At 44.3% G+C, this 25,628-nt stretch overlaps 1 protein-coding gene across 2 annotated transcripts; it reads right to left on the reverse strand.

Moving 5' to 3' along the window:
* Positions 1 to 20,416: 20,416 nt before the first annotated feature.
* On the reverse strand, positions 20,417 to 24,737 carry RIPPLY1 (ripply transcriptional repressor 1). 2 transcript variants are annotated; one of them, XM_006943897.4, is made up of 4 exons: positions 23,481 to 24,737; positions 22,500 to 22,575; positions 21,824 to 21,888; positions 20,417 to 21,272 (listed from the first exon to the last, which is right to left on the reverse strand). In XM_006943897.4, exons 1-4 carry the CDS (start codon positions 23,624 to 23,626, stop codon positions 20,999 to 21,001), a joined length of 561 nt encoding a protein of 186 aa, XP_006943959.2. In that variant the 5' UTR covers positions 23,627 to 24,737; the 3' UTR covers positions 20,417 to 20,998. The 2 variants fall into 2 exon arrangements, 1 of the variants encoding a protein (XP_006943959.2); XR_006593091.1 differs by lacking the exons at positions 21,824 to 21,888; positions 23,481 to 24,737 and having other exon boundaries at positions 21,170 to 21,272; positions 22,500 to 22,577.
* Positions 24,738 to 25,628: the final 891 nt, after the last annotated feature.

Below are 25,628 nucleotides of genomic sequence, written 5' to 3' on the forward strand. Positions count from 1 at the left end.
TGTGCCTGTTGGCCATCCGGATGTCTTCTTTAGAGAAGTGTCTATTCATGTTTTCTGCCCATTTCTTCACTGGGTTATTTGTTTTTCGGGTGTGGAGTTTGGTGAGCTCTTTATAGATTTTGGATACTAGCCCTTTGTCCGATATGTCATTTGCAAATATCTTTTCCCATTCCATTGGTTGCCTTTTAGTTTTGTTGGTTGTTTCCTTTGCTGTGCAGAAGCTTTTTATCTTCATAAGGTCCCAGTAATTCATTTTTGCTTTTATTTCCCTTGCCTTTGGGGATGTGTCGAGTAAGAGATTGCTACGGCTGAGGTCAGAGAGGTCTTTTCCTGCTTTCTCTTCTAGGGTTTTGATGGTTTCCTGTCTCACATTCAGGTCCTTTATCCATTTTGAGTTTATTTTTGTGAATGGTGTGAGAAAGTGGTCTAGTTTCAATCTTCTGCATGTTGCTGTCCAGTTCTCCCAGCACCATTTGTTAAAGAGACTGTCTTTTTTCCATTGGATGTTCTTTCCTGCTTTGTCAAAGATGAGTTGGCCATACGTTTGCGGGTCTAGTTCTGGGGTTTCTATTCTATTCCATTGGCCTCTGTGTCTGTTTTTGTGCCAATACCATGCTGTCTTGATGATGACAGCTTTGTAGTAGAGGCTAAAGTCTGGGATTGTGATGCCTTCTGCTTTGGTCTTCTTCTTCCAAATGACTTTGGCTATTCGGGGCCTTTTGTGGTTCCATATGAATTTTAGGATTGCTTGTTCTAGTTTCGAGAAGAATGCTGGTGCAATTTTGATTGGGATTGCATTGAATGTGTAGATAGCTTTGGGTAGTATTGACATTTTGACAATATTTATTCTTCCAATCCATGAGCAGGGAATGTCTTTCCATTTCTTTAAATCTTCAATTACCTTCATAAGTTTTCTATAGTTTTCAGCATACAGATCTTTTACATCTTTGGTTAGATTTATTCCTAGGTATTTTATGCTTCTTGGTGCAATTGTGAATGGGATCAGTTTCTTTATTTGTCTTTCTGTTGCTTCATTGTTAGTGTATAAGAATGCAACTGATTTCTGTACATTGATTTTGTATCCTGCAACTTTGCTGAATTCCTGTATCAGTTCTAGCAGACTTTTGGTGGAGTCTATCGGATTTTCCATGTATAATATCATGTCATCTGCAAAAAGCGCAAGCTTGACTTCATCTTTGCCAATTTTGATGCCTTTGATTTCCTTTTGTTGTCTGATTGCTGATGCTAGCACTTCCAACACTATATTAAACAACAGCGGTGAGAGTGGGCATCCCTGTCGTGTTCCTGATCTCAGGGAAAAAGCTCTCAGTTTTTCCCCATTGAGGATGATGTTAGCTGTGGGCTTTTCATAAATGGCTCCTATGATGTTTAAGTATGTTCCTTCTATCCCGACTTTCTCAAGGGTTTTTATTAAGAAAGGGTGCTGGATTTTGTCAAAGGCCTTTTCTGCATCGATTGACAGGATCATATGGTTCTTCTCTTTTTTTTTTTTATTAATGTGATGTATCACGTTGATTGATTTGCGAATGTTGGACCAGCCCTGCATCCCAGGAATGAATCCCACTTGATCATGGTGAATAATTCTTTTTATATGCTGTTGAATTCAATTTGCTAGTATCTTATTGAGAATTTTTGCATCCATATTCATCAGGAATATTGGCCTGTAGTTCCCTTTTTTTACTGGGTCTCTGTCTAGTTTAGGAATCAAAGTAATACTGGCTTCATAGAATGAGTCTGGAAGTTTTCCTTCCCTTTCTATTTCTTGGAATAGCTTGAGAAGGATAAGTATTATCTCTGCTTTACATGTCTGGTAGAACTCCCCTGGGAAGCCATCTGGTCCTGGACTCTTATTTGTTGGGAGATGTTTGATAACCGATTCAATTTCTTTGCTGGTTATGGGTCTGTCCAAGCTTTCTATTTCCTCCAGTTTGAGTTTTGGAAGAGTGTGGGTGTTCAGGAATTTGTCCATTTCTTCCAGGTTGTCCAATTTGTTGGCATATAATTTTTCATAGTATTCCCTGATAATTGTTTGTATCTCTGAGGGATTGGTTGTAATCATTCCATTTTCATTCATGATTTTATCTATTTGGGTCACCTCCCTTTTCTTTTTGAGAAGCCTGGCTAGAGGTTTGTCAATTTTGTTTATTTTTTCAAAAAACCAACTCTTGGTTTCGTTGATCTGCTCTACAGTTTTTTTAGATTCTATATTGTTTATTTCTGCTCTGATCTTTAATATTTCTCGTCTTCTGCTGGGTTTAGGCTGCCTTTGCTGTTCTGCTTCTAGTTCCTTTAGGTGTGCTGTTAGATTTTGTATTTGGTATTTTTCTTGTTTCTTGAGATAGGCCTGGATTGCAATGTATTTTCCTCTCAGGACTGCCTTTGCTGTGTCCCAAAGCGTTTGGATTGTTGTATTTTCATTTTCGTTTGTTTCCATATATTTTTTTAATTTCTTCTCTAATTGCCTGGTTGACCCACTCATTCTTTAGTAAGGTGTTCTTTAACCTCCATGCTTTTGGAGGTTTTCCAGACTTTTTCCGGTGGTTGATTTCAAGCTTCATAGCATTGTGGTCTGAAAGTATGCATGGTATAATTTCAATTCTTGTGAACTTATAAAGGGCTGTTTTGTGACCCAGTATATGATCTATCTTGGAGAATGTTCCATGTGCACTCGAGAAGAAAGTATATTCTGTTGCTTTGGGATGCAGAGTCCTAAATATATCTGTCAAGTCCATCTGATCCAATGTATCATTCAGGGCCCTTGTTTCTTTATTGATCGTATGTCTAGATGATCTATCCATTTCTGTTAGTGGAGTGTTAAAGTCCCCTGCAATTACCACATTCTTTTTTTTAAAAAAATTTTTTTTCAACGTTTATTTATTTTTGGGACAGAGAGAGACAGAGCATGAACGGGGGAGGGGCAGAGAGAGAGACACAGAATCGGAAACAGGCTCCAGGCTCTGAACCATCAGCCCAGAGCCTGACGCGGGGCTCGAACTCACGGACCGCGAGATCGTGACCTGGCTGAAGTCGGACGCTTAACCGACTGCACCACCCAGGCGCCCCTGCAATTACCACATTCTTATCAATAAGGTTGCTTATGTTTATGAGTAATTGTTTTATATATTTGGGAGCTCCAGTATTCGGTGCATAGACATTTATAATTGTTAGCTCTTCCTGATGGATAGATCCTGTAATTATTATATAATGCCCTTCTTCATCTCTTGTTACAGCCTTTAATTTAAAGTCTAGTTTGTCTGATATAAGTATGGCTACTCCAGCTTTCTTTTGGCTTCCAGTAGCATGATAAATAGTTCTCCATCCCCTCACTCTCAATCTAAAGGTGTCCTCAGGTCTAAAATGAGTCTCTTGTAGACAGCAAATAGATGGGTCTTGTTTTTTTATCCATTCTGATACCCTATGTCTTTTGGTTGGTGCATTTAATCCATTTACATTCAGTGTTATTATAGAAAGATATGGGTTTAGAGTCATTGTGATGTCTGTATGTTTTATGCTTGTAGTGATGTCTCTGGTACTTTGTCTCACAGGATTCCCCTTAGGATCTCTTGTAGGGCTGGTTTAGTGGTGACAAATTCCTTCAGTTTTTGTTTGTTTGGGAAGACCTTTATCTCTCCTTCTATTCTAAATGACAGACTTGCTGGATAAAGGATTCTCGGCTGCATATTTTTTCTGTTTAGCACACTGAAGATTTCGTGCCAATTCTTTCTGGCCTGCCAAGTTTCAAAAGAGAGATCAGTCACGAGTCTTATAGGTCTCCCTTTATATGTGAGGGCACGTTTACCCCTTGCTGCTTTCAGAATTTTCTCTTTATCCTTGTATTTTGCCAGTTTCACTATGATATGTTGTGCAGAAGATCGATTCAAGTTACGTCTGAAGGGAGTTCTCTGTGTCTCTTGGATTTCAATGCCTTTTTCCTTCCCCAGTTCAGGGAAGTTCTCAGCTATTATTTCTTCAAGTACCCCCTTCAGCACCTTTCCCTCTCTCTTCCTCCTCTGGGATACCAATTATGCGTATATTATTTCTTTTTAGTGTATCACTTAGTTCTCTAATTTTCCCCTCATACTCCTGGATTTTTTTATCTCTCTTTCTCTCAGCTTCCTCTTTTTCCATAACTTTATCTTCTAGTTCACCTGTTCTCTCCTCTGCCTCTTCAATCTGAGCCGTCGTGGTTTCCATTTTGTTTTGCATTTCGTTTAAAGTGTTTTTCAGCTCCTCATGACTGTTCCTTAGTCCCTTGAACTCTGTAGCAAGACATTCTCTGCTGTCCTCTATACTGTTTTCAAGCCCAGCGATTAATTTTATGACTATTATTCTAAATTCACTTTCTGTTATATTATTTAAATCCTTTTTGATCAGTTCATTAGCTGTTGTTATTTCCTGGAGATTCTTCTGAGGGGAATTCTTCCGTTTGGTCATTTTGGATAGTCCCCGGAGTGGTGAGGACCCGCAGGGCACTTCCCCTGTGCTGTGGTGTATAACTGGAGTTGGTGGGCGGGGCCACAGTCAGACCTGATGTCTGCCCCCAGCCCACCGCTGGGGCCACAGTCAGACTGGTGTGTGCCTTCTCTTCCCCTCTCCTAGGGGCGGGATTCACTGTGGGGTGGCGTGGCCCATCTGGGCTACTTGCACACTGCCAGGCTTGTGGTGCTGGGGATCTGGCATATTAGCTGGGGTGGGTAGGCAAGGTGCACGGGGGCAGGAGGGGCAGGCTTAGCTCGCTTCTCCTTAGGTTATCCACTTCAGGAGGGGCCCTGTGGCAGCGGGAGGGAGTCAGATCCGCTACCGGAGGTTTGGCTCCGCAGAAGCACAGAGTTGGGTGTTTGCACAGAGCGAGCAAGTTCCCTGGCAGGAACTGATTCCCTTTGGGATTTTGGCTGGGGGATGGGCGGGGGAGATGGCGCTGGCGAGCGCCTTTTCCCCCAGCAAACTGAGTTCTGTCGTCCGGGGGCTCAGCAGCTCTCCCTCCCTTTGTCCTCCAGCCTTCCCGCTTTCCGAGCAGAGCTGTTAACTTATGACCTCCCAGACGCTAAGTCACGCTTGCTGTTGGAACACAGTCCGTCAGGCCCCTCCGCTTTTGCAAGCCAGACTCGGGGGCTCTGCTTGGCCGGCAGGCCGCCCCTCCATCCCGGCTCCCTCCCGCCAGTCCGTGGAGCGCGCACTGCCTCGCCGCCCTTCCTACCCTCTTCTGTGGGCCTCTCGTCTGCGCTTGGCTCTGGAGACTCCGTTCTGCTAATCCTCTGGCGGTTTTCTGGGTTATTTAGGCAGGTGTAGGTGGAATCTAAGTGATCAGCAGGATGCACGGTGAGCCCAGCGTCCTCCTACGCTGCCATCTTCCGGCTTCCATCTTAAGTTTATTTATTTTTGAGAGCACGTGCATGCCAGGGAGGGTCAGAGAGAGGGGGAGAGAAAGAATTCCAAGCAGTCTCCTCACTATTAGAGCACAGCTGATGTGGGGCTCGATCCCATGAAAAGTGGGATCATGATCTGAACCAAAATCAAGAGGCGCTTAACCGACTGAGCCACCCAGGCACCCCAGGTATAAGTCTTTTTGGAAACATTTTCATTTCTCTAGGATAAATACCCAGGAATGGGATTGACAGGATAACCTCATAAGGAACTTCCGAACTGTTTTCCAGATTAACTTTTTGCATTCTCACCAGCAATATATGAGAGCTCTGATTGCTCCACATTCTTGCCAACATTTGGCGTTCTTAAATTTTTTCTTTTTAATTTTGGCCATTCTGGAAGGTGTGTAGTAGTATTACATATTGTAGTTTTAATTTGCATTTCACTGATGACTAATGAAGTTCAGCCTCATTTAATGCACTTACGGGGGCCATTCTTGCATCTTCTTTTGTGAAGTCTGCTAGAATCTTTCATTGATTTAAAACATTTTTAAAATCAGCTTTATTGAAGTGCAAGTCACATACAGTAACATTTAATGATTTTCAACAGTGTGAGGAGGTTTGAAGAAACTTTACACTCGTTATAATCACTGCTGCAATCAAGATAAAGAACATTTCCATTAGCCCAAAAAGTTCCCCCAGACCCCTTTGAAGCATCCCTTTCCCTCCACCCCCGGCCCTTTGCACCAACCCTGATCTGCTTTCTATCACTATGGTTTTAGTTTTGCTTTTTCTAGAGTTTCATACAAATGGAATCATACAATATGTAGCCTTCTTTTATTTTATAGGATTTTATCCTTAGTTTTTATAAACTTTATAAAAACAGCTTTATTGAGATACAATTTACATACTGGGAAATTCATCCATTTTAAACGCACAATCTGATGAGTTTTAGTAAATTTAGAGAGTTTTACAACCATCATCACAATCCAGTTTTAGAACATTTTCATCATCCAAAAAAGAGAGTTCTTAATCTTCATTCCCACTGCCAGCCCCAGTAACAACTAATCTACTGTCTATCAACTTGTCCTTTCTGGCCATTTCATATAAATAGAATCATGTGACACTTGGTTCCCTTTCATTATTGCATAGTATTCCACTGTATGGATATATGACAATATGTATATCTATTCAATTGAAGTGCATTCAGATCATTTCCACCCTTTGGCTATTATCAGTAATGTTGCTGTGAACATTCGTGCTACAAATTTTGCATGGTCATACATTTTCATTTCTCTTGAGTATGTACCTAGAAGTAGAATTGTTGGGTCATATGGTAACGCTATGTGTAACATTTTGAGGAACTGCCAAATAATTTTCCAAAGTAGCTGCTCCATTTTACATTTCCACCAGCAATGTATGAGGTTTCCAACTTTCCATATGCTTGCCAACACTTGTCTATCATTTTTATTGTGGCCACTCTAGTGGGTGTGAAGTGGTATCCATTGTGGTTTTAATTTGCATTTTCCTAATGTCAAATGATGTTGAGCATCTTTCCATGTCCTTACTAGCTGCTATGGACTGAATTGTGTCCTCCCAAAATCCATGGGTCTTGTCCAATTGAGACATAGCAATTGACCCAGGTGTAGGTCTGCATCACTCCATGGCCTGAAGAGGTGGCTGAGTTGCGTCCACCTAGAACCTCCTTTTTGGGCCCTAGAAGCTCCTAATTGCCCTCTGTGGTATTTGGGTAGCCAGAATTCTTTTTTTCCTGCCACACCAGACAGCATCCTCAGAAGCTTGCTGAGGGTTTCTCTGAAGCCTGGCAGAGTTGGCCCTGGAGACCCTGAGGCTGGCCCATCTGGCTCAGAATGGCTGCCACTGCTGTCATCAGATCGTGGGGTGTGGGGGTGTGGTTCATTGTTGCTTCTGGGTCTAAGCCCAGCCAGTGGCAGCCATGAGAGGGCTCTGGGTCTCTGCAAGACAGGGCTTGCAGCCTGCCCCTTTCCTTCCACCCCCGTTCATGCATCTCCACTTCTCACGCCCGTTTTTTTTTTTTTTCATACTGTATCTCTGAAATCCAGTATGTATTTCACACTTAGAGTACATCTGAACTTGAACTAGCCACATTTCAAGTACTCAGTCATCATGTGTGGCCAGTGGCTACTGTATTGGACAACACAGTTCTACAGCTTTACCAATTTTTGTCTACTTACTCTGCCATTTACAGGAAGAGGTATGATAGAATTGTCTTATGGCTATGGATGTATCAACTTTTATTCCTATCAAGTTTTGCTTTAAAATTTTTGAGTCTAGGGTACTGTGTACATTAGAATTTTTAACTTTTATCTTTTCCTGCTGAATTGAATCTATTGTCATTGTGAAATGATTCTTGTTATCTCTAGTTCATGCTTCTTGCATAAACCGCTTAAGTCTCTTCCTGACTTATTTGCTATTGCTGTATAATTGAATGCTCCGTATATTGTTGACCTTACATGCCATTATTATTGTTGATTTATACAATGTTTACTTAATATTTACCAACAGGTTTACTGTTTTTATTGTTCTTTATTACTGCATGTCTAAGCTGCCATCTTGATCATTTGTATTTGATATTTCTTTTAGTATGAATCTGCTGGTGATAGATTTTTCTCAGTTTTTGTTTGTCTGAAAATATCTTCAGTTCACCTTCTTTTTCTAAATTTTTTATTATGAGATAATTTAGATTCACATGCAGTTGTAAGCAACAGTATAGAAAGAGCCCATAATACCTTTACCCAGTTCCCAATGGTAACATCTTTCATGAACATGGTACAATATCACAATCAGGAAATTGATATTGATTCAATACACTGACCTTATTGAGATTTCTCATTTTAATTGTATTCATGTGTGTGTGTGTGTGTGTGTGTGTGTGTGTATTTCATTCTATGCAATTTTATCCCTTGTAAGGATTCTTGTGACCACTGCCATGTCCAGATACAGAGCAGTTCTATATCACAAGGCACTCTGAGGCTACCCTTTTACAGCCACAGCCACATACCTGCTGCCCACCCCAGCTCCTAGAGACCACTATCTAGTCTCCTTTTCTAAAATTTTATCCTTTTAAACATTATATAAATAGAATCATTTGGTATGTGACCTCCAGGGATTGGCTTTTTTCATACATCACAATTCTCCGGAGATTCAGCCAAGTTGTTATGTATATCCACACTTAGTTCCCTTTTATTGATGAGTAATAGTCCATGGTATGGATGTGTTTCAGTTTGTTTAACCATTCACCTGATTGAGGTACATCTGGACCATTTCCAGTTTGGCGATAGTATGAATAAAGCTGCTATGTGTATTCATGTACAAGTTTTTGTGTGAACATACATTTTTATTCATCTGGGATAAATCACCAAGAGTCCAATGGCTGGGTTGTATGGCATGTACATGCTTAGTTTTGTGAAAAAATGCCATTCTTTTTTCTCAGAGTGGCTATACCATTTTACATTCTTGCCAGCAATGTGTAAGTGATCCAGCTTCTCAACATCCTCTCTAGCATTTGGTCTGGTCACTATTTTTTTTATTTTGGCCAATCTGATAGGCATGTAGTGATATCTCACTGTGGTTTTAATCTGAATTTCCATGATGGTTAATTAATTATGGCCTGAATTGTGCCCCCACCCTGCCCCAAATTCGTATGTTGAATTCCTAACCCCAGTACCTCAGAATGTAACTGTATTTGGAGATAAGGTCTTTAAAGAGGTGATTCAGTTAAAATTAAGCTGTTAGGGTGAAAACCTAATCCAGTATGACTGATATCCTTATAAGAAGAAAAGGAATCACCAGAGGCATGTGTGCATAGAGGGACGTCCATGTAAAGAGCCCGCAAGAGAGCAGTCATCAGCAAGCCAAGGAGGGAGGTCTCAAAAGAAACCAACCATGCCAACATTTTGACCTGAGACTTCTAGCCTTCAGAACTGTAAGAAAATAAATTTCCGTTGTTGAAGCCAGTTTGTAGTGTTTTGTTCTGGCAGCTGTAGCCAGCTAATATAGGTAATGATGTTGAACATCTTTTCATGTGCTTGTTTACTATGCGTATATCTTCTCCAATGAAATGTCTCTTCATGTCTTTCGTCCATTTTCTAATTGGATTGTTTGGTTTTTGACTGTTGAGCTATAAGGGTCCTTTTTGTATTGTAGACACGAGTCCTTTGTTGGCCATGTGGCTTGCAAATATTCTCTCCTAGTATATAGCTTGTCTTTTATGTAATTCATAGGATTTTGATGAGGTCCAATTTATCCATTTTTGCTCTATGCTATGGTGCTTCTGTGTCAAGTTTAAGAATTATCTGACTACTTGTAGATCCCCCCAATGTACTGCTATGGTTTTCACTAGATGTTTCATAATTTTGTGTTTTACGTTTGCCTGTTATCCATTTTGCATTAATTTTTGCACATGGTGGGGGCTGGGGCTGAGGTTCCTATTTTTGCCTCTGCATGTTGGGTTGTTCCAGCACCATGTTGTGGAAAGGCTCTTTCCTCATTGAATTGCTTTTGCGCTTTTGTAAAGAATCAATTGGACGCACTTGTGTGGGTGTGTTTCCTTCACTTTTGAAAGAGATTTTTGCTGGATATCAAATTTGACTCTGCGTTTTCATTTTTTAAGACGTTTCCAGCTGTTTGACAATATCATCGCCTTGTCTGTTGGCTTCTATGGTTTCCATTAAGCTATCAGTGTTACCATTCCTCTTTTGAAGTTAATCATCCTTTTTTCGATGACTGCCTAACCCTTAACTTAGTCTAAAAACAGTGTAAGCTCTTAAAGCAGCATTTGGAAAAAAAGAGAACATGTGGTAAAATCACATCTAATGTTACCATCCTAACCCAACCCCAGATTTGCACTTTCAGATATTGGTTTTTGTAAACACTTTTAATATGGCTAATTCTTTCATCCCCTGCCTATTTCTTTTAAATCATACACTCTTCTGTATGCTTTCAGTTGTGGTGTCTCCAACTGGAATGTAATATTCTTGAATTCACAAAAATAGATATAAGGAAGACTTACAGACATCTACATTTGTAATTTTTACCTTCTTTCTATTCAATAGTAAGGGATTTTCCTTTCAACTAACTCTTCATGGAACTATTTATGGTTTTGTATATGTCTAAGAGGAGAAAGGTACACAAGTGTATAATATATTGCACAAAGACTAGTATCTCCACCTTTCCCCTTTTTAAAAGTAAGAAGAGGGGCGCTTGTGTGGCTCAGTTGATTAAGTGTCCGACTTTGGCTCAGGTCAGGAGCTCATGGTTCATGAGTTTGAGCCCCGTGTCCGGCTCTGTGCTGACAGCTCCGAGCCTGGAGCCTGCTTCGGATTCTCTCTCTCTCTCTCTCTCTCTCTCTCTCAAAAATAAACATTAAAGGGGCGCCCGGGTGGCTCAGTTGGTTAGGCATCTGACTTCGGCTCAGGTCATGATTTCATGGTTTGTGAGTTCAAGCCCCATGTCAGGCTCTGTGCTGACAGCTCAGAGCCTATATCCTGCTTTGGATTCTCTGTCTCCTTCTCTCTCTGCCCCTCCCCCACTTGTGCTCTCTCTCTCTCTCTCTCTCTGTCTCTCTCTCTCTGTCTCTCAAAAATAAATAAATGTAAAAAAAATTTTTAAATAAACATTAAAAAGAGAATTTTAAAAGTAAGAAGAAGCTTTCTTACTTTCAGTAATTTCATTTGTATTCTCATGACTCTGCCTTCATTTTACTTTTTGTTTCAGCAAATGTTTTGGTCAGTTGGACTTTCTCCTACCATTTTGAGGGTGTTCTTGTGCCTGTGGTAACTCTCATGAACTATTTGTAAGTTTTTCCACCATTTTAGAGAACTTTGTTTTAATTTCCAGTATCTTTTTGGAATTTTAATAGCATGAGTCCATAAAGTGGCTTCTAGAAAAAAAAATGCACTTTCCTAACACGCTGAGTACATTCAGAGTGACCTATGTTTATTTTACTCAAATGGGCATGCAGCCTACCTTTGGAGAAATAGTATAACTGAAGATTCTATAAGCCATTACCAATGGCAACTGTCAAAAGTCACTACTCCCAGCCATTCAAGCAGAGCTACTGCTTCCCAATTCACAGTTTTGTACAAAACAGAGCCTCTTTGACAGCTTCCCCAAGTTGAGTAGGAAACAGAGTATCCAGGAAAGGTTGAGCAGACAGAAAAACGGAAATATCTGAGCTAACTCTAGGAGTGAAGCCATGAGCTTAAGTTTCTCCTGTGATTTTCCCTGAATGTCTTTTCTGCCAGATCTCCAAGGGTTTTTCTCCTAGAAATTTCTTGGGCTTGTGTCTATGTTTTGAAAGGCAGACTATTATACTGAAGTTCCTTTCATGGTGCTTATTAGAATACAATTACATATAACATTTTACAACTTTCAGAGTGGTTTCGTCATATAACCATCCACTCAAACCTCATTTCCAACAAAGCTATGATGTTGATAGGCTAAAGACTGTCCCCATGTTAGAGATGAGGAAACTAGGTCAGTTGTCCCAGATGTTACAGATAACAAATGACAGCACCTGTACAGGTACCTGAGTCAAGTCTCCTGATTCTGATGTTCTTCCTTTCCCACAAAAATTGCCCCTACTTCAGAAAATATGCAATAGCCATGAATAAAATCTGATAATTTTACAAAGAATGGATTTTTATTTTAAACTTTTCTTACCTGTGGAAATTGCTCCTCAGTTTTCCAAATTGATAATTTAGTTTGAATGGATCTGTTTGAGCAGGGGAAATGTTCAGTCTTAGCCCAAGACAAAGCCCCTGCTCCCAGGCTAACAATTTAACTACATAGGTCACTTCTGAGTGTCCATGAAAGAGCTTCCTACAAGCTCAATATAGAATTTGAATTCAAACTGAACTTCCTCCCCAGGGAATCAGAGATCAGTGGAAGGTGAGAAAAAGACTTGAACAAGACCGACCCTAGGCAAACCTTCTTAGGTGTTGTGGGTTCAAGGAGGAGTTTTCAGGCCTGAATCCTACCACTCACCCTTCTCAAAGCTTTCTTCTCAGAATGCTACAGCACAAGGAACAATTAGCAGAACAGCAGGAAAATGTCATTTATTAACAAAGGCTTGACTTGAGAATTCAGCATATGCTTGGTAACCGCTCTCTTCTTCTATCTTTATGTTGCAGGGTTCTACAGTTTAAAAAAATGGATTGGAAAATGCAGCTTACGCTATTCCCTTCCCTCTGAATCTGAGAGGCTAAGGTCTTCAGAACTGGTCTGACCTAAAAACCCAGAGGTGGGGGAAGTGGCTGTATAGATGTAGATCACTTTTCACTGTGATGGTCTTGCTCACTGATGAGAGGTGACCTTAATGATTCATCTCAGACCAATCAGATGAGTAGCTCTCATGTAGGAAGATCTAAGAAACAGGTATATCAAGCACCTGGAATTGTGGGTGAAAGTATTTACTCTCCACCATGGACGAAAGTGGAAGGTTAAAAATGTTCCTCTTCTCTAAAGAGAGAGAGAGAGACAGAGAGAAAGAGACAGAGAGAAGGAAATCTTGCTGTTTCACATATGTCTATTGGGGAATGGATTTCAATGCTGGCTCCCTCTCTTAGGTTGCCATGGTGATGAGAGCATCAAAAGCAAGTGACAGCAGAAAAAGAAATTCAGTGCCACCCAGAGATCCAATGCTCTGGGGCAGAAGTAACAAGATTCTCCCTTCAGCAGAACCAAGCTCGGCTTCGGTGTCACATAGAGGCTGAGGAGGGGGTCTTTGCACTCAGTGATGTGTTATCCCAGTAGTGCCTGTGCTGTTGACAATGTGCTAGAGTGAGAGTGGGGCAGCCCCTGGTACTGACAGTCATGCCTGCCTCGTCTACCCCCAGAATCATGTCAAGCAACAGAGAGCTATTAACAGTTTGCAGTGCTTGCAAACAGCGCCATCAGCACGCATGTTCGTGGCATATATCAACACTTCACAGTCTTTGTACTAAGGACAGAGTTGGCCTTTTGAGCCCCTGACAGCTGTGTCCAACATGAGATGATTGAATAAATCAAATTGGCTGTGAGTACAGGACAAAAGTTAATTTTTCAGCATCGCATGCAGCGTGGCTGGGGAGATAATGCTCACCTCTCCTCAAACCTGTCAGCAAACATTTAATTGTATTCTTGGTATGTGTTGGACATGTGTCAGTCTTGGGCCACATGTCCTGGTAGTTTGCTGCCCTTTCTTTTAGAAGAATAGTTTGATCGTTTACTGGGGCTTCAACTTGGCCTCAGTAGAAGCAGGAAACCTGTCGTCAGAGTGCAGTGCTGTGGCCTCTGAACAATAAGCCATGTCCTGGGCTATCTATGCTTCATGTTTAGCTAGAGCTCAGGGCCCTGGGCAGTTGCAAGGGTTGGTGGAAAAGCACCGAACTCAACACAAGACTCTGGGGTCCAATCTTAACTCTTGCGCTGACTTGCCGTGCAACATTGAACAAGTCACTTCTGTTCCCATCTTCAATTTCCTCATTGAAAATTGGGAACATATGGGGAGTATTAAGAGATTCGAATGAAATTGTGGATCTAAAGCTGCTCTGAAACACATAAAGAGACTGTGTAAAGCAAACTTATTAACATTCACAGGATAGTGAAGGACAAAGATGTACAGTCCAAGATTCTTTAAAAGTATATATGGAGAGGGTCCCTTGGGTGGCTCAGTCGGTTAAGTGATTCTTAATTTCAGCTCAGATCATGACCACATGGTTCCTGAGTTCAAACCCCACTTTGGGCTCTGCACTGACACTGCAGAGCCTGCTTGGGATTTTCTGTCTCCCTCTCTGTCCTTCACCCGCTCATGCTCTCTCTCAAAATAAATTAACTTCTTAAAAAAAGTATACATGGAAAGGGTGCCTTCCATGGCTCAGTCGGTTGGGCGTCCAACTTTGGCTCAGGTCATGATCTCATGGTTTGTGTGTTTGAGCCCCACATCGGGCTCTGTGCTGACAGCTCAGAGCCTGGAGCCTGCTTTGGATTCTGTGTCTCCCTCTCGCTGCTCCTCCCCCATTCATGCTCTGTCTCTCTCAAAAATAAGTAAATGTCAAAAAATTTAAAAAAAAAAGTATACATGGAAGAAAACACGTGTCTTCGTCCAGGTCTTGCACACAAGCTTTAGGTGAGTGTCTTGACAGTGCCTACCTTGGGGCAAGACAGTGTACCTGGGGGTATCCAGGATCAAATACTGCAAGATAGAGAAGTCAAGAAGAGTCAAAGATGAAACTGCTAAGATGGTAAGATGTGTCAGAAAAGAACAGTGCTTGAGGAGTTAAGATGGCAGGGAGGAGTTAAAAAATAACAGTGCTATATATATCATTGTATCTCACATCTACAATGTGCCATGTACTCTGCTAAGTCCTTTACATGTATTATCTCATTTAATCCTTACAGTAACCCTGTGAAATTAGTATTATCTTTATCTTACAGATGAAGAAACAGGCTTAAAGACTAATGTGCTATTTTTCCCATGGTCACTTAGCTAGCAAGGAAGAGAACCAGTACTTGAACCCAGGTCCAGTGAGACTCCAGAGCCTGTCCCCATAACCACCAGGTGCTGAACTGCTGACTGTAGAATCCTCTGGGTAGGTGGGCCTCGGTATCCTAGTGCGAAAGGTCCAGGCTCAGGCTAGAGCTCAACCACTAGGGGGCAGTGCATCTCCTGCTGTTACTAGATCCCAGGTAACTTGCTGGGGCCTTGGGGGGAGCTGGCTGTTCTCTCCCCCCAGGGGTGGAAGACTTCGGGAAGAGCCCAGAGCCTGACTCCAGCTTGTTCTTACACTTTCCTTCAGTTCCCTTTTAATTTACACCTGGCCCCAAGCCCCGGTGTCCCCCGTGATGGGAATAGAAATGCCTTTGCACAGTAGTTGAAATTCTCTTCCATGTATGGCCCAGGAGAGCCGGTGAGCTGTGTGTGCCCTTACGGCACTTGCATGACTTCTCTAGGGAAATCAGTAAAAGGTAGGAGGAGCTTAGTAGGAGCCAGGACTCTGTAGCTACATTGCCCAGGCTGTCCCCTCAGCTTCCCAACGTCCTGGCTGTCAACTTCTCTGAGCCACTTTCCTGTGAATATGAGGATAGCACCACCTACCCTGCTGGGGTTTGGTGAACCTTGTTCGGGATAAAGCATGTGTGGTGCCGAGCTCAGTGCCCGGCGCACCGCCTCGGCCACTGGTACTTCCTCCCTCTGGGCCCAGACTCTTCAGCCAGAAAGAAGCATGCCCAGCAGGGGTCTATTCCACTCAGAGGCCACACAGCACTACGGGGCAGGAACAGAAGTCCCTCAGCCCCTGACCCCTGGTAGCCCTGTGCCCGAAGAAGCCCAGCTTCTGTGGGAACCTGCCACTGCCCGGGAGGAGGCCCCCAAAGTCCCTCCCTCGGTGACATCTTTCAGCATCTGTCAGTTTTTCCTGGCCCAGAATTACTCCTAACCTCTGACTCACTTCTCTCCAGCCAGAACTGAAACTTTTTCTCTTCCTGCCCTCCCACAGATATAATCCTTCACCAAGCCTGTAGATTTCATCTCCTGAAAGCACAGGGTTCTGGAATGAGACAGAGGTGAACCCTGGTCCTGCTGCTTATCACTGGGGTGACCTGGGACAAGTATTGTAATCACTCAAAAACTGGCTCAGCCGTTTATGAATTGTGTTACCTTGAGCAGATTCCTTAATCTTTCTGAGCCTCAGTTTCCTCATCTATGCTAGTACTTATAATTTAGGATTATTGTAATGATTAAATGAGATAATACATGTAAAGTGGCTGGCACTTAGTGCTGTGGATTGCCAGTGGTGTGATTTGGGGCAAGTTTTTTTTTTTTTAAACCACTCAAAGGCTCAGTTTTCCTAACTGTACCCATCCCTCGGGGTTGTTATATGAAATGAGTTAATCCTTGTAAGGTTCCTAGCCATGTGCCCAGTCCATAATAAGAATTCAATAATTATCAGCTGTGTGACTCTTAGCCTCCTAGCCACCCCATTGCCTTGTCCCTTCTGGACAGGGCTAGCTTAGTGGTGGAAGAAGGCACTTTCCCTATCCAGAGGGGAAACCTACCCCTAACCCACCTACCCACCTACCCCCGACTATGCCTGCATGGTTATCTAATAGGTAGTTTGTCTTCTTTCCTCCCTAACTGCCTGGTGTAAAATGGTGGCCTGAGTTCCCTATTCTGCCCTGTCAGGAACCTGGTGTTGCCTACTGTGTTTTTGGCTTACTTCCTGCTGGCAAGTCTCAACCTCTATGCAAGCACACAAACCCAGGTACAAAAACCTTGCTCTTAGTTTTTCTCATGCATAAATGGGCATAATAACTGTGCCTATCTCCTAGGATTATTGTGATTATAGTGCCATAGGAGATCTTGGGTGTAATAATACAAATAGCAAGTATCTGGCAAAGAGTGTGGTGACTACCACTTACTGAGTACTCACTCTTTCCCAGGGTTTTTCCTTTTTGTTAATGTTTATTATTTTGAGGAGACAGAGAGAGGGAGAGTGAACAGGGGAGGGTCAGAGAGAGAGAGAGAGAGAGAGAGAAAATTCCAAGCAGGCTCCACACAGCCAGTGCAGAGTCCAATATAGGGCTCAAACTCACAAACTGTGAGATCATGACCTGAGCCAAGACCAAGAATCTGATGCTTAACCAACAGAGCCACCCAGGCACCTGACCTCTTTGCCACGGTTTTGTACCTGGGTTTCTGTGCTTGCATGGAGGTTGCTACAAGCCTTCCCACCTGGGAGTGAACAAAAACACAGTAACAGACACCAGGCTCCTGACAGGCCAAAACAGGGAACTCAGCCACCTAACAACCTTGTTTGGGATTATGACTGGCAACAATTTTGAAACAGGGGCCTGAAGCAGAAAGGAGACAAACTGCCCACTATTACCACACAGGTTCAATTGTGGGGGGAGGGGAGAGATGGGGGTTGGTAGTACCCACCTCGGTAGAGAAGAGGGCTTTCTTTGCCTAGAGACAGAGGAAAATAAGCAGAGAGCTGACAGCTGAGTTGACACATGAGTGGAGTGGACCTATGGATAGAGCCAGCATTTGGCAGATATGGGAACCTGAACACAGGTACACTGCCTCCAGATATGGGATTTGAACACAGGTACACCTGCCTCCAAAGCCCATGCCCTTAGTCATTATAATATTAATGTATGGCACAGAGTAGGTGCTCAAAATTTATTTAATGAAGGAAGTCATAAAGCTGCTTCTTTCTGGAAAGTGTTCGTCCTTCTTGTTTACCTGGGCCCATCCTTCAAAGCCCAGCTCAGATGTAGCCTCACAACTGACGTGCCCTCTCTCAGTTGCTCTTGAGTGGGGGAAATGGGAGGCATTAGTGCTGGAGTGAAGAAGTATAGGGCACTAGGATGCGCCAACTGAGAGAGCTGGAGGAAAGACTCTGAGTTTTGCACAGAGAGCTGTCTCCTGAGTTTGTGTACCGGATTTGAAGTTGCCACAAGTACTGGATACACCCATGACAAAGTAATTCACACTGGGCTCTCATTAGTCATAACAGTGAATTCCAATCACTTAGCAACCATGTGTGGGGAGGGAGGTTGGAAGCCATTTCAGGGGCAGGGGACTGGGAGGAAAGGTAGATAAAATGCCACTGACCAATAGCATGTGTGCAGTAAGGAGGAGGAGGGGAGAAAAAGTGAGAGGAGCTCATTCTGAGTTAAGAATTAGTGCTCCAAGGGCTTTAGGGTCTTTAAGCCCCTGGGGATTTAGGGATTTGTAATTCTATGCTATATAATACCCTAAAACCAAGGATATTGGGATTCCAAGGATTTTAAATGCCTACAACCTATGGCACAAGGACTCAAGCAATTTTTGAGCTATGAAATTCTGGGAGCTTAGGACCCAAAACAAAGGTTTTAAATGGAACACTGGACATGTTAAAATACTAATCCGCCTTCGGCTTCAAATCAATCTTGTTTTAACCCTTGGGACACCAGTCTCCAAACCATCTTCCCAACAGTCTAGGGATTCCCGAAGGTGCCTCACAGAGGGGTGGAGAGAGTTAGTTTACAGGAGAGAGGACAGCAGGGTATGAATTCTGCATCAGCTATTGTGCCTTCTACCAGGGCAACTCCCTCTTCATTTGGTTTGTATATTGGGCTTCTGCATTCCATTCAAAAGAAGGGTGTTCCTGCTAAAGCACAAAAAATAAGTTTTGAAACCTCTGTCCTATGAAAAAGGGGCCAGAAACCTGTAGAGAGTGGCCCAGGAAGCCACATTTGACCTCTTTTTAAAAAAAAAAAAATCACAAAGATTCTTCTACTGGTAAACCAAATGGTGCCAGAGAGATCACATGGATCAGGATAAATTATCCATTAATTGAGTAAAGCAGTCATTAGCCGACTCTACAGATAAGCTCATGTCTGTTATAAAATTAATAGTAATCACTACTACAGCTATGATTGTGATGACTACCATCATTTACTGAGTGCTGTTACTATGTGCCAGGGCTGTGCTAAATACGTTACATCTATTGTCTCTTTGAATCCTCACAACAACCCCTAAGAGGAAGTATTACTTTCGCCATTTGACAGATGAGGATACTGAGGCTGTGAGTGGATAAGTCACTTGCCCAAAGTCATACAGCTAGCACATGGTAGTTTCTGCTTTACTTATAAGTAGAAACAGGATGGACTAAAAGAACTACAGTGGTCAAAGGTCAACTGTCTGGTGGCCTTCATTAAGGAAATAGGTTAAATCTTGACCAATAGATGGCACCAATGTGTGTTTGGTGGCCTGCTCAAAGTCTGTCCAAGGTCAGGTACTTCCCAGCTAGGGCTCAGAACTGAAGCAGCCTTTCTTAAGTGGAAGGAGGAGGAGATATGGCCAGCATTTTGTTCTGGAGTCAGATGACGTTCCCTTGCCCTGTTTGTAGCTAAACAAAGATATGGGAAGCTAGCAAGTGGAGGGACAGAGGCAGTTCTTTAAGAAGACCTGAGAATCTTTTTCCTTCAACATTTCCTGGGTATGTATGTCCTTTGTGCCAGGCAGCATGCTGTGTGATAAAGTCAAAAGGGGTTATCAAACACAGCCCCATCTTACTGCATAGGAAGAGAGGAAGATGCTATGGCAGAGGAGGTACTGAATATATGGGGACGTCCAACCTGGACTGGAAGGTGTAAGGAGGTCCTCACAGGAACGTGTCTGAGCTATCCTATTAGATGAATGGGAGCTTACAGACATACAAAAGTGTTGAGGCATTCCAGACAGTGGCTTAAAGTCATAAACGGTGTTAGAAAGCATGATATGTTCAAGGACAGATAGCATAGGCTTCAACTGTCAAGAGATGAGTCTGAAGAGACAGGCAAGAACCAGGCTGTTGAACAGCCTAGAATATCAAATTAAGGACTTGGTTTGTGAATATATGAATAGAGAAGCCCTAGATTCTCAAGAGCGTCTGTGATCAAAATAAAAAAAAAAGGATAAATCCAACTGTTGGGGAGTCAGGGAAGAGCCATGGTAAGGTTTTACACAGGGGCACAACATGGTGTGACCTGGTGGCCAGTGAGGAGGGTAAATTGCAAAGGGACCCGCCAGAGGCAAGAACATTAGTTGGCGTAATTGAGGCAGGAGAGGCATGAAGACCTGAGCTGTGGTAGATACAAAGGGAATCGAGGAGATAAAGTTGACAGGGGGTTAGTAACCCTCTGATCCCCCCCCCCCCAAAACAGGCATATGCTTATCTCCAAAGCTCAACTGAGGCTGTACCTCTCACTCTTCCCCTCAGCCATCCTCCCAACTTTCAAGCTGCTTTTTGGGGGGCCTTTTTGCTACTTTCCTAAGCTGCCTTTGAAGTTTAATCAAGCCTAACTGATTTCACAAGTTGACAGAGAGAGCCTGGCCCCATGCTGGGTCCCTGGCCCTATATTCCCATGGAGTAAAATCTGTCAACTGACCTCAGGTAAGGCAATGAATTGGCCTTGAGCTGTTCTCTGACCCTCTGCCTGTGGCTTCACAACATGGGCATAGTTCAGTTAAGAAATCACAGTTCCAGGAAAAGAGCACACATCATCTAGTTTATTTTTCTCCTGATTCATTTCATACCAACACACAGACCCCAATCGATAGCAGGCAAAATGGAGGGAGGCCCTCAAAGCAAGCTGATTTTCTAGATGCCCCTTTCCTTTCCTGCAAGGCCCATCAGAGAGGTGCCTCAACTTTACTTGTATCTGATGGTTGTATCCCTGGAAGTGAAGCCAGATGTCAGGCTTTCTGTGGGGAGACAGGACTCTGTGGCCAGCTGGAATGCTGGGGAGTCAAAGATTCCCCCCGCCACCAACAAAGAGTAACTGTTCCTCTCCACATGGGCATGCATTGTCTTGATCTGCTTCCAGGGGACTTCGGAAAGCAAGTCTTCCCCTAGAGCTCCTTGGACCTTCTCACTCAACACAACAGCAACACAATGAGGTGCCCGAGGTCTATGTTCATAGGCCAGTTGAATATAGCCAGAGTGACCTGTTGACTCAAGAACCCAACTTTCAATACAGAGGGCTATATCCGGAGATTCCTGTCAAACTGATGCTCTAGAGGCTTGCCAAGCATACTAAACCCCAACCAGACTCTGACCGGTTCAGTTTGGGCACATCAAGAGTGGGGAAGGAGGATGAGCTGTGGCTATGTGTGGTGCCCTCACACACTCTTCGAGCCCCTTTTCATCTGCCTTCTCTTTTTTCTCCTCTTCTTTGTCCTTTTCCCCCTCCTCCTCCTCCTCCTCCTCTTCCTCCTCCTCTTCACTGTTTGAGTCCTCATATAGATTGATGGTGGCCTGGACAGGGAAGTTCTGCAGCAGAATCTCCCCATCACTGTACAGGTAGTCAAAAGAGTGGGATTTAGGCCAGAAGAACCTGTGGACAGAGAAGAAATATGGTCCCTAACTTCCACAGGTCTCATATATACAGGCCAAGAAGGAATCCAAGCCCTATACTCCTTCCCCTACCTGCATGAATGAGGTGAAAGGGAAAAGAAGAAAGCAAGCATTGTAACAGAACCTTCTAGATTGTTACAAATTGACCCCAGGCAGGAAGGTAATGTCTGGTGGGCCTATAGCTGTGGGGAGCCCCTGCCCCAGCACCTGACAACTCTGACACAGATCCTACCCCCACCCCCCACTTCAGAAGGTCTTCTAGCCAGGAATTACTTAGCCCTGTGTCCTCCATGTCCTACGAAGGCTTTCTTCACTGACGCTGTCCATAGGGGCTCATTCTTAGGGATCATTGACAGTGCCTGCAGGGAAGGCAACCTTGGCCAATTCCCTTAACCACTCTGGGCTTCAGTTTCCTGGTCTATGAAAGAGATAGTGGCATTGCCTCCCCACTCCTGCTTCACAGGGATGTTGTGAGGATTTAAAGAGCTAATGGATCTACATCAAGTTCCGAGCTTGGCGCCAGAAGCTTACCTGACAGGGTGATGGAACTCGGAGTTAGCCTTGGTGACTTTGGCACCTGTTGCCCCACCAGTAGCCTGTCCAAAGCAAAAGCTAGCATGTGGGTCAAAGTACGTGGCCAGACAACTGCCTCCTCTGTATCAGAGGTCACAAACCTACAGGTAAGATAATCTAGAAGAAACCTTAGACATCCCTGGGAGCAGCCCTTTCCTGCCCCACAGCAAGAGTTGTGTCCTGGTGTTGGTTGTAAAACAAGGACACAGAATCCTGGGGGTTGTTTGCTTTTCTGCCCCTGTTCTAATACCTGTGTTGTTTGGAGACTGTCCAGGAGACAGAGTTCTACTGAGCAGCAAAGATTTGGAGATGGGTTTGGGGGAAGAGCACTAGGGTTAGGTGCCAGGAGACCAGGATTATTTCTAGCACCAGCTCTACCACAGACTATCTGTGGGGTCTGCCCAAGTCCCTCCTCTCTCTGGGCACTGTCTCTTCATCTTTCAAATTGCCGTGGAAACCTTGGGTCTGCCTTCCTCCCAGAGCCAGAATCAAATGTGCACAAGTCTGTGGAGATGCTATCCCACATCCACAGCCCTGGACCAAGGTCAAGGGCTCTCTGGAAAGGGATCTGGTCAATGTGAATACACGTGGCCGCATATGCATGTGACCATGTGTAATGGGGGCTCAAACTCACCGAGTCTATGAGTTTCCTCACCTCCGTTGGTGGGTCATTTGTAGAGGACAGCCAGGGCCTCCAAAGGCAAGCTCCTCTAGGACAAAGAAGGAGGAGCTCAATCAGTGGAGGAAGGAAATTGGAGCCTGGAAATCCCTGAGATAACAAAAGAGGCTTCCCGAAAACTTGGCTCAGATGCCATCTACTCCAGGAAACCTTTCCTGAGGACCCCAAGCCCAGGTCAGGGGCCCTCTTCCCTGCTTGAACAATGTGATCATTGCTTTTGTCATGTCGTTTTGTAATTATTTTTACTCACCTTTGAGCTTCTTAGGGGCAGATTTATGTTTGATGATGTCTGAATCCCCAACACCCAGTACAATGCCTGGTACACAGTAGGCATGTCACTAAATGTTTCTTGGAATGTTAAATGTTTGGAGGAATGTGGAAAATATCTTGCCTCCACCTCCTGTTCCAAAAAGTAGAGCTCAGAGTCCTACCATCTTCTTGGGCTGGGGAAAGGGGTCTGAAATATTCCTGGGCCCACTGCTTCCCTGCTGGACTTCCAGAGGTCAGAAAAAAAGCAAATGGAGATCTTATGGTGTGGTCAGGAGACAGTCCCCCAGTCAAAGGCTTCTTGGGACTCTGGTCCTCTTTTACCCCCTCTTCAGCCTGGGTCAGATTAAACTCAGGCTTCATGGCAGTCTCCCCTGTGCTCCTCAGTGGACTGAGGAACTTGGCCCATGAGGCCCTGGCTGCTTAGCTTTCAGCTTTGGCAATGCCCACTGTCCCCAAGTCCCTTCTTGCCACCTAGAGGGATGAGTGAGGTGGGAAGCCAGTTGAGGTATTTCAGCCTGAGATCTTGAAGGGGCAGTCTCTGAGGGCTGTGAGGCTTTGCCTTACTCCTCCATGGAGAACAGGGGCATCCTGGACATTTCATTTTTTTCCTCCCCCATGACCCCATTAAACCTGAGTTCAGGTTGCCAAAGGCCAAGTTCCACTTACCTTTCACTGCCACCTACATGCTGTCTGGAAGCAAGTGGTGATGGACTTAATAGGCCAGGGAGTGCCTGGGGGGCCTGCGGGAGGGCTGGAGCTAGGACCAGGGCCAGGGCTGGGACAGGGGCAGCAGCAGGAACAGAAGAGTCCATCCTTAGGGGATTGGAAGCCAGGCAGGCTGTAGGGGCTCCTATTTCTCAGAACCTCTTGCATTCTTCTGGCCTTTCCTTGGAGACCCTTTTATAAGGCCTTCTTAGACTCATAAATTATTCAGGGCAGTGCAGGGCTGGGGGACCTGGGAGGAGGGATGAAGATTTAGAATGGGAGCTCAGGGAGGGGGAGCTGGGTCCCTGGGTGTGAAAGTTCTCCCAGTTGAATAAACAGAGAGTCAGTGGGGGGTGAGGGATTTTCTTTACCTCCAAGTCAGAAAGGAAAACACAAAAGGGCCAAATCACACACCATTTGTGCAAATTCCCCAGGCAGTAGCAAAGCCAGAGGGGAGAAAGGAGGGAAGCTCATTAGCACCCCGAACCACAGAAAGTTGTCAGGCACAGAGGGCTGGATAGACAGGCCTTTGTCAAAGCCGGTTCCCAACAAGAAGGGGAGAGTGAGGGACTCACACATCACTTCGGCTCAAACCCCAAAGAGATTTGCCAAGTGGACCTGACATGGGGTGCCTGCCATTAAGCATACCACCTGGGTTAGGAAAAAAGGAGGTTCTGGATGGAGCAGGTCCAGTTGCCTGTGGAGTGAGCCTCAAATCTTCTTTCCATGCCCTTTGCTTTATGGGTCAGTTCATTTGCAAAAGTGCCTGAGTCTCCTCTCCAGCCTCAGCAGTAAGTGGTCCGGTAAAGGTGTGTGGGCAGCATTTCAGGGCTTCCACCTCAGATTCCAAATTTCAGAACTCAGCACCAGGAGCCAGCATGCTAGTGGGAGGGGGGCTGGGAGGCAGGGTTCTGCCTGGCCATTAAGCTGCTGAAGAACCATCCCTGGCCCAGGGGCCTCAGTTCCCTCACGTGTGAGAGGAAGGTGCAGGGTGTGGGTCCAGTGGCCTCAAAGGGCCCTGCCAGCCTGAACACTCTGTGACAGGGCCTGGGTAAATGGGTACTGATCCAGAGGCAAGCTTGGCGGTTACAGCACAGTCCTTGGCCTTAGCCAGTCTTCTGGGCCTTTGCCAGAAAGCTTCCAGTTACAACTACTGGCGGGCTCCTAGTGCTGTAGAAGTCCCGAAAATATTCCTCCAGAGCTCAGTGTCCAGCACCGGCATGGATTCAGCCTCTTGGATATTCATCACAGTCAGGTTTGTAATCATCCAAAAACTTTGAAACAACCTCTATGCCCCATAACAGGAAACCAGTTAGATTAATTAGGGTAAGTCTTTGCAACCGAATACTAAGCAGGCACTCACAATCATGTTCTAGAAGTATAATTATCAACACAGAAAGTTGGGGGGAGAGAAATCAGATACCAAAATAGTATGAATAGTTTTATTCAAGGGCCCCTCTTTGCTCCCCTGCCTCCTACCCCCACCCTATTTCAAACCCCAGGGCCACTCTGTGCTTTGTAGCAAAGGAAAATTAGAAACAAATGCCTCACTTTAGAAAGCTGAGAGAAGGTTACTGGGGTTGCTTCTGCGAGTAAGACTATGGGGGATTTTTACTTCTTTCTTTATGCTTTCCTGAACTTCCTAAAAAGTTCCACAGGATCTGATGCTCTTTGGGTAGTAAAAAATCAAGACACATGAGAATAAAAAAGAAAGAAAGTAGTGCTTCTCTGCAGGAGAGAACACACTTGGGCAAATAACACTTGTTCTGTGTGACTTCAGAGGGCAAGGCTGAAGCTCATGGTTGAAGCTACAGGCAGACACATTTTGGCTCCATCAAAGGAAAAACATTCTAATAGTGCAGCCACCACCTAACCCAAGGGCCTGGCACTGTCCCAGCCCTCAATAAACAGAGGTTTATTATAAGCTCTGTGTCCCCGAATTGTGTAAGTGCAAGCTGGATCCTGGATCCTGGAGAGGGGAAAAGGAGGGCTGCTGGGAGCCCAAGTTTCTATCAGTCTGTCACAGTTCTCACTAAATGTGCCTCTGGAAGATGAAAGTTTGCTTGGATTGCTTCGCTGGCTCAACTGAGGGGTGAAGCTAAGAGGAGG

The sequence above is a fragment of the Felis catus genome, chromosome X (assembly GCF_018350175.1).
Source record: "Felis catus isolate Fca126 chromosome X, F.catus_Fca126_mat1.0, whole genome shotgun sequence".
NCBI classification, from domain to species: domain Eukaryota; kingdom Metazoa; phylum Chordata; class Mammalia; order Carnivora; family Felidae; genus Felis; species Felis catus.

Excerpts from the sequence above, each read along its gene's own strand:
- RIPPLY1 (XM_006943897.4), bottom strand. The coding sequence starts at position 23,626 with ATGGACTCTTCTGTTCCTGCTGCTGCCCCTGTCCCAGCCCTGGCCCTG. Across the intron at positions 22,576-23,480 it reads CATGTAGGTGGCAGTGAAAG|AGGAGCTTGCCTTTGGAGGC; the intron begins GTAAGTGGAACT and ends TCTTTGTCCTAG. Across the intron at positions 21,273-21,823 it reads GAGTTCCATCACCCTGTCAG|GTTCTTCTGGCCTAAATCCC; the intron begins GTAAGCTTCTGG and ends CTCTGTCCACAG.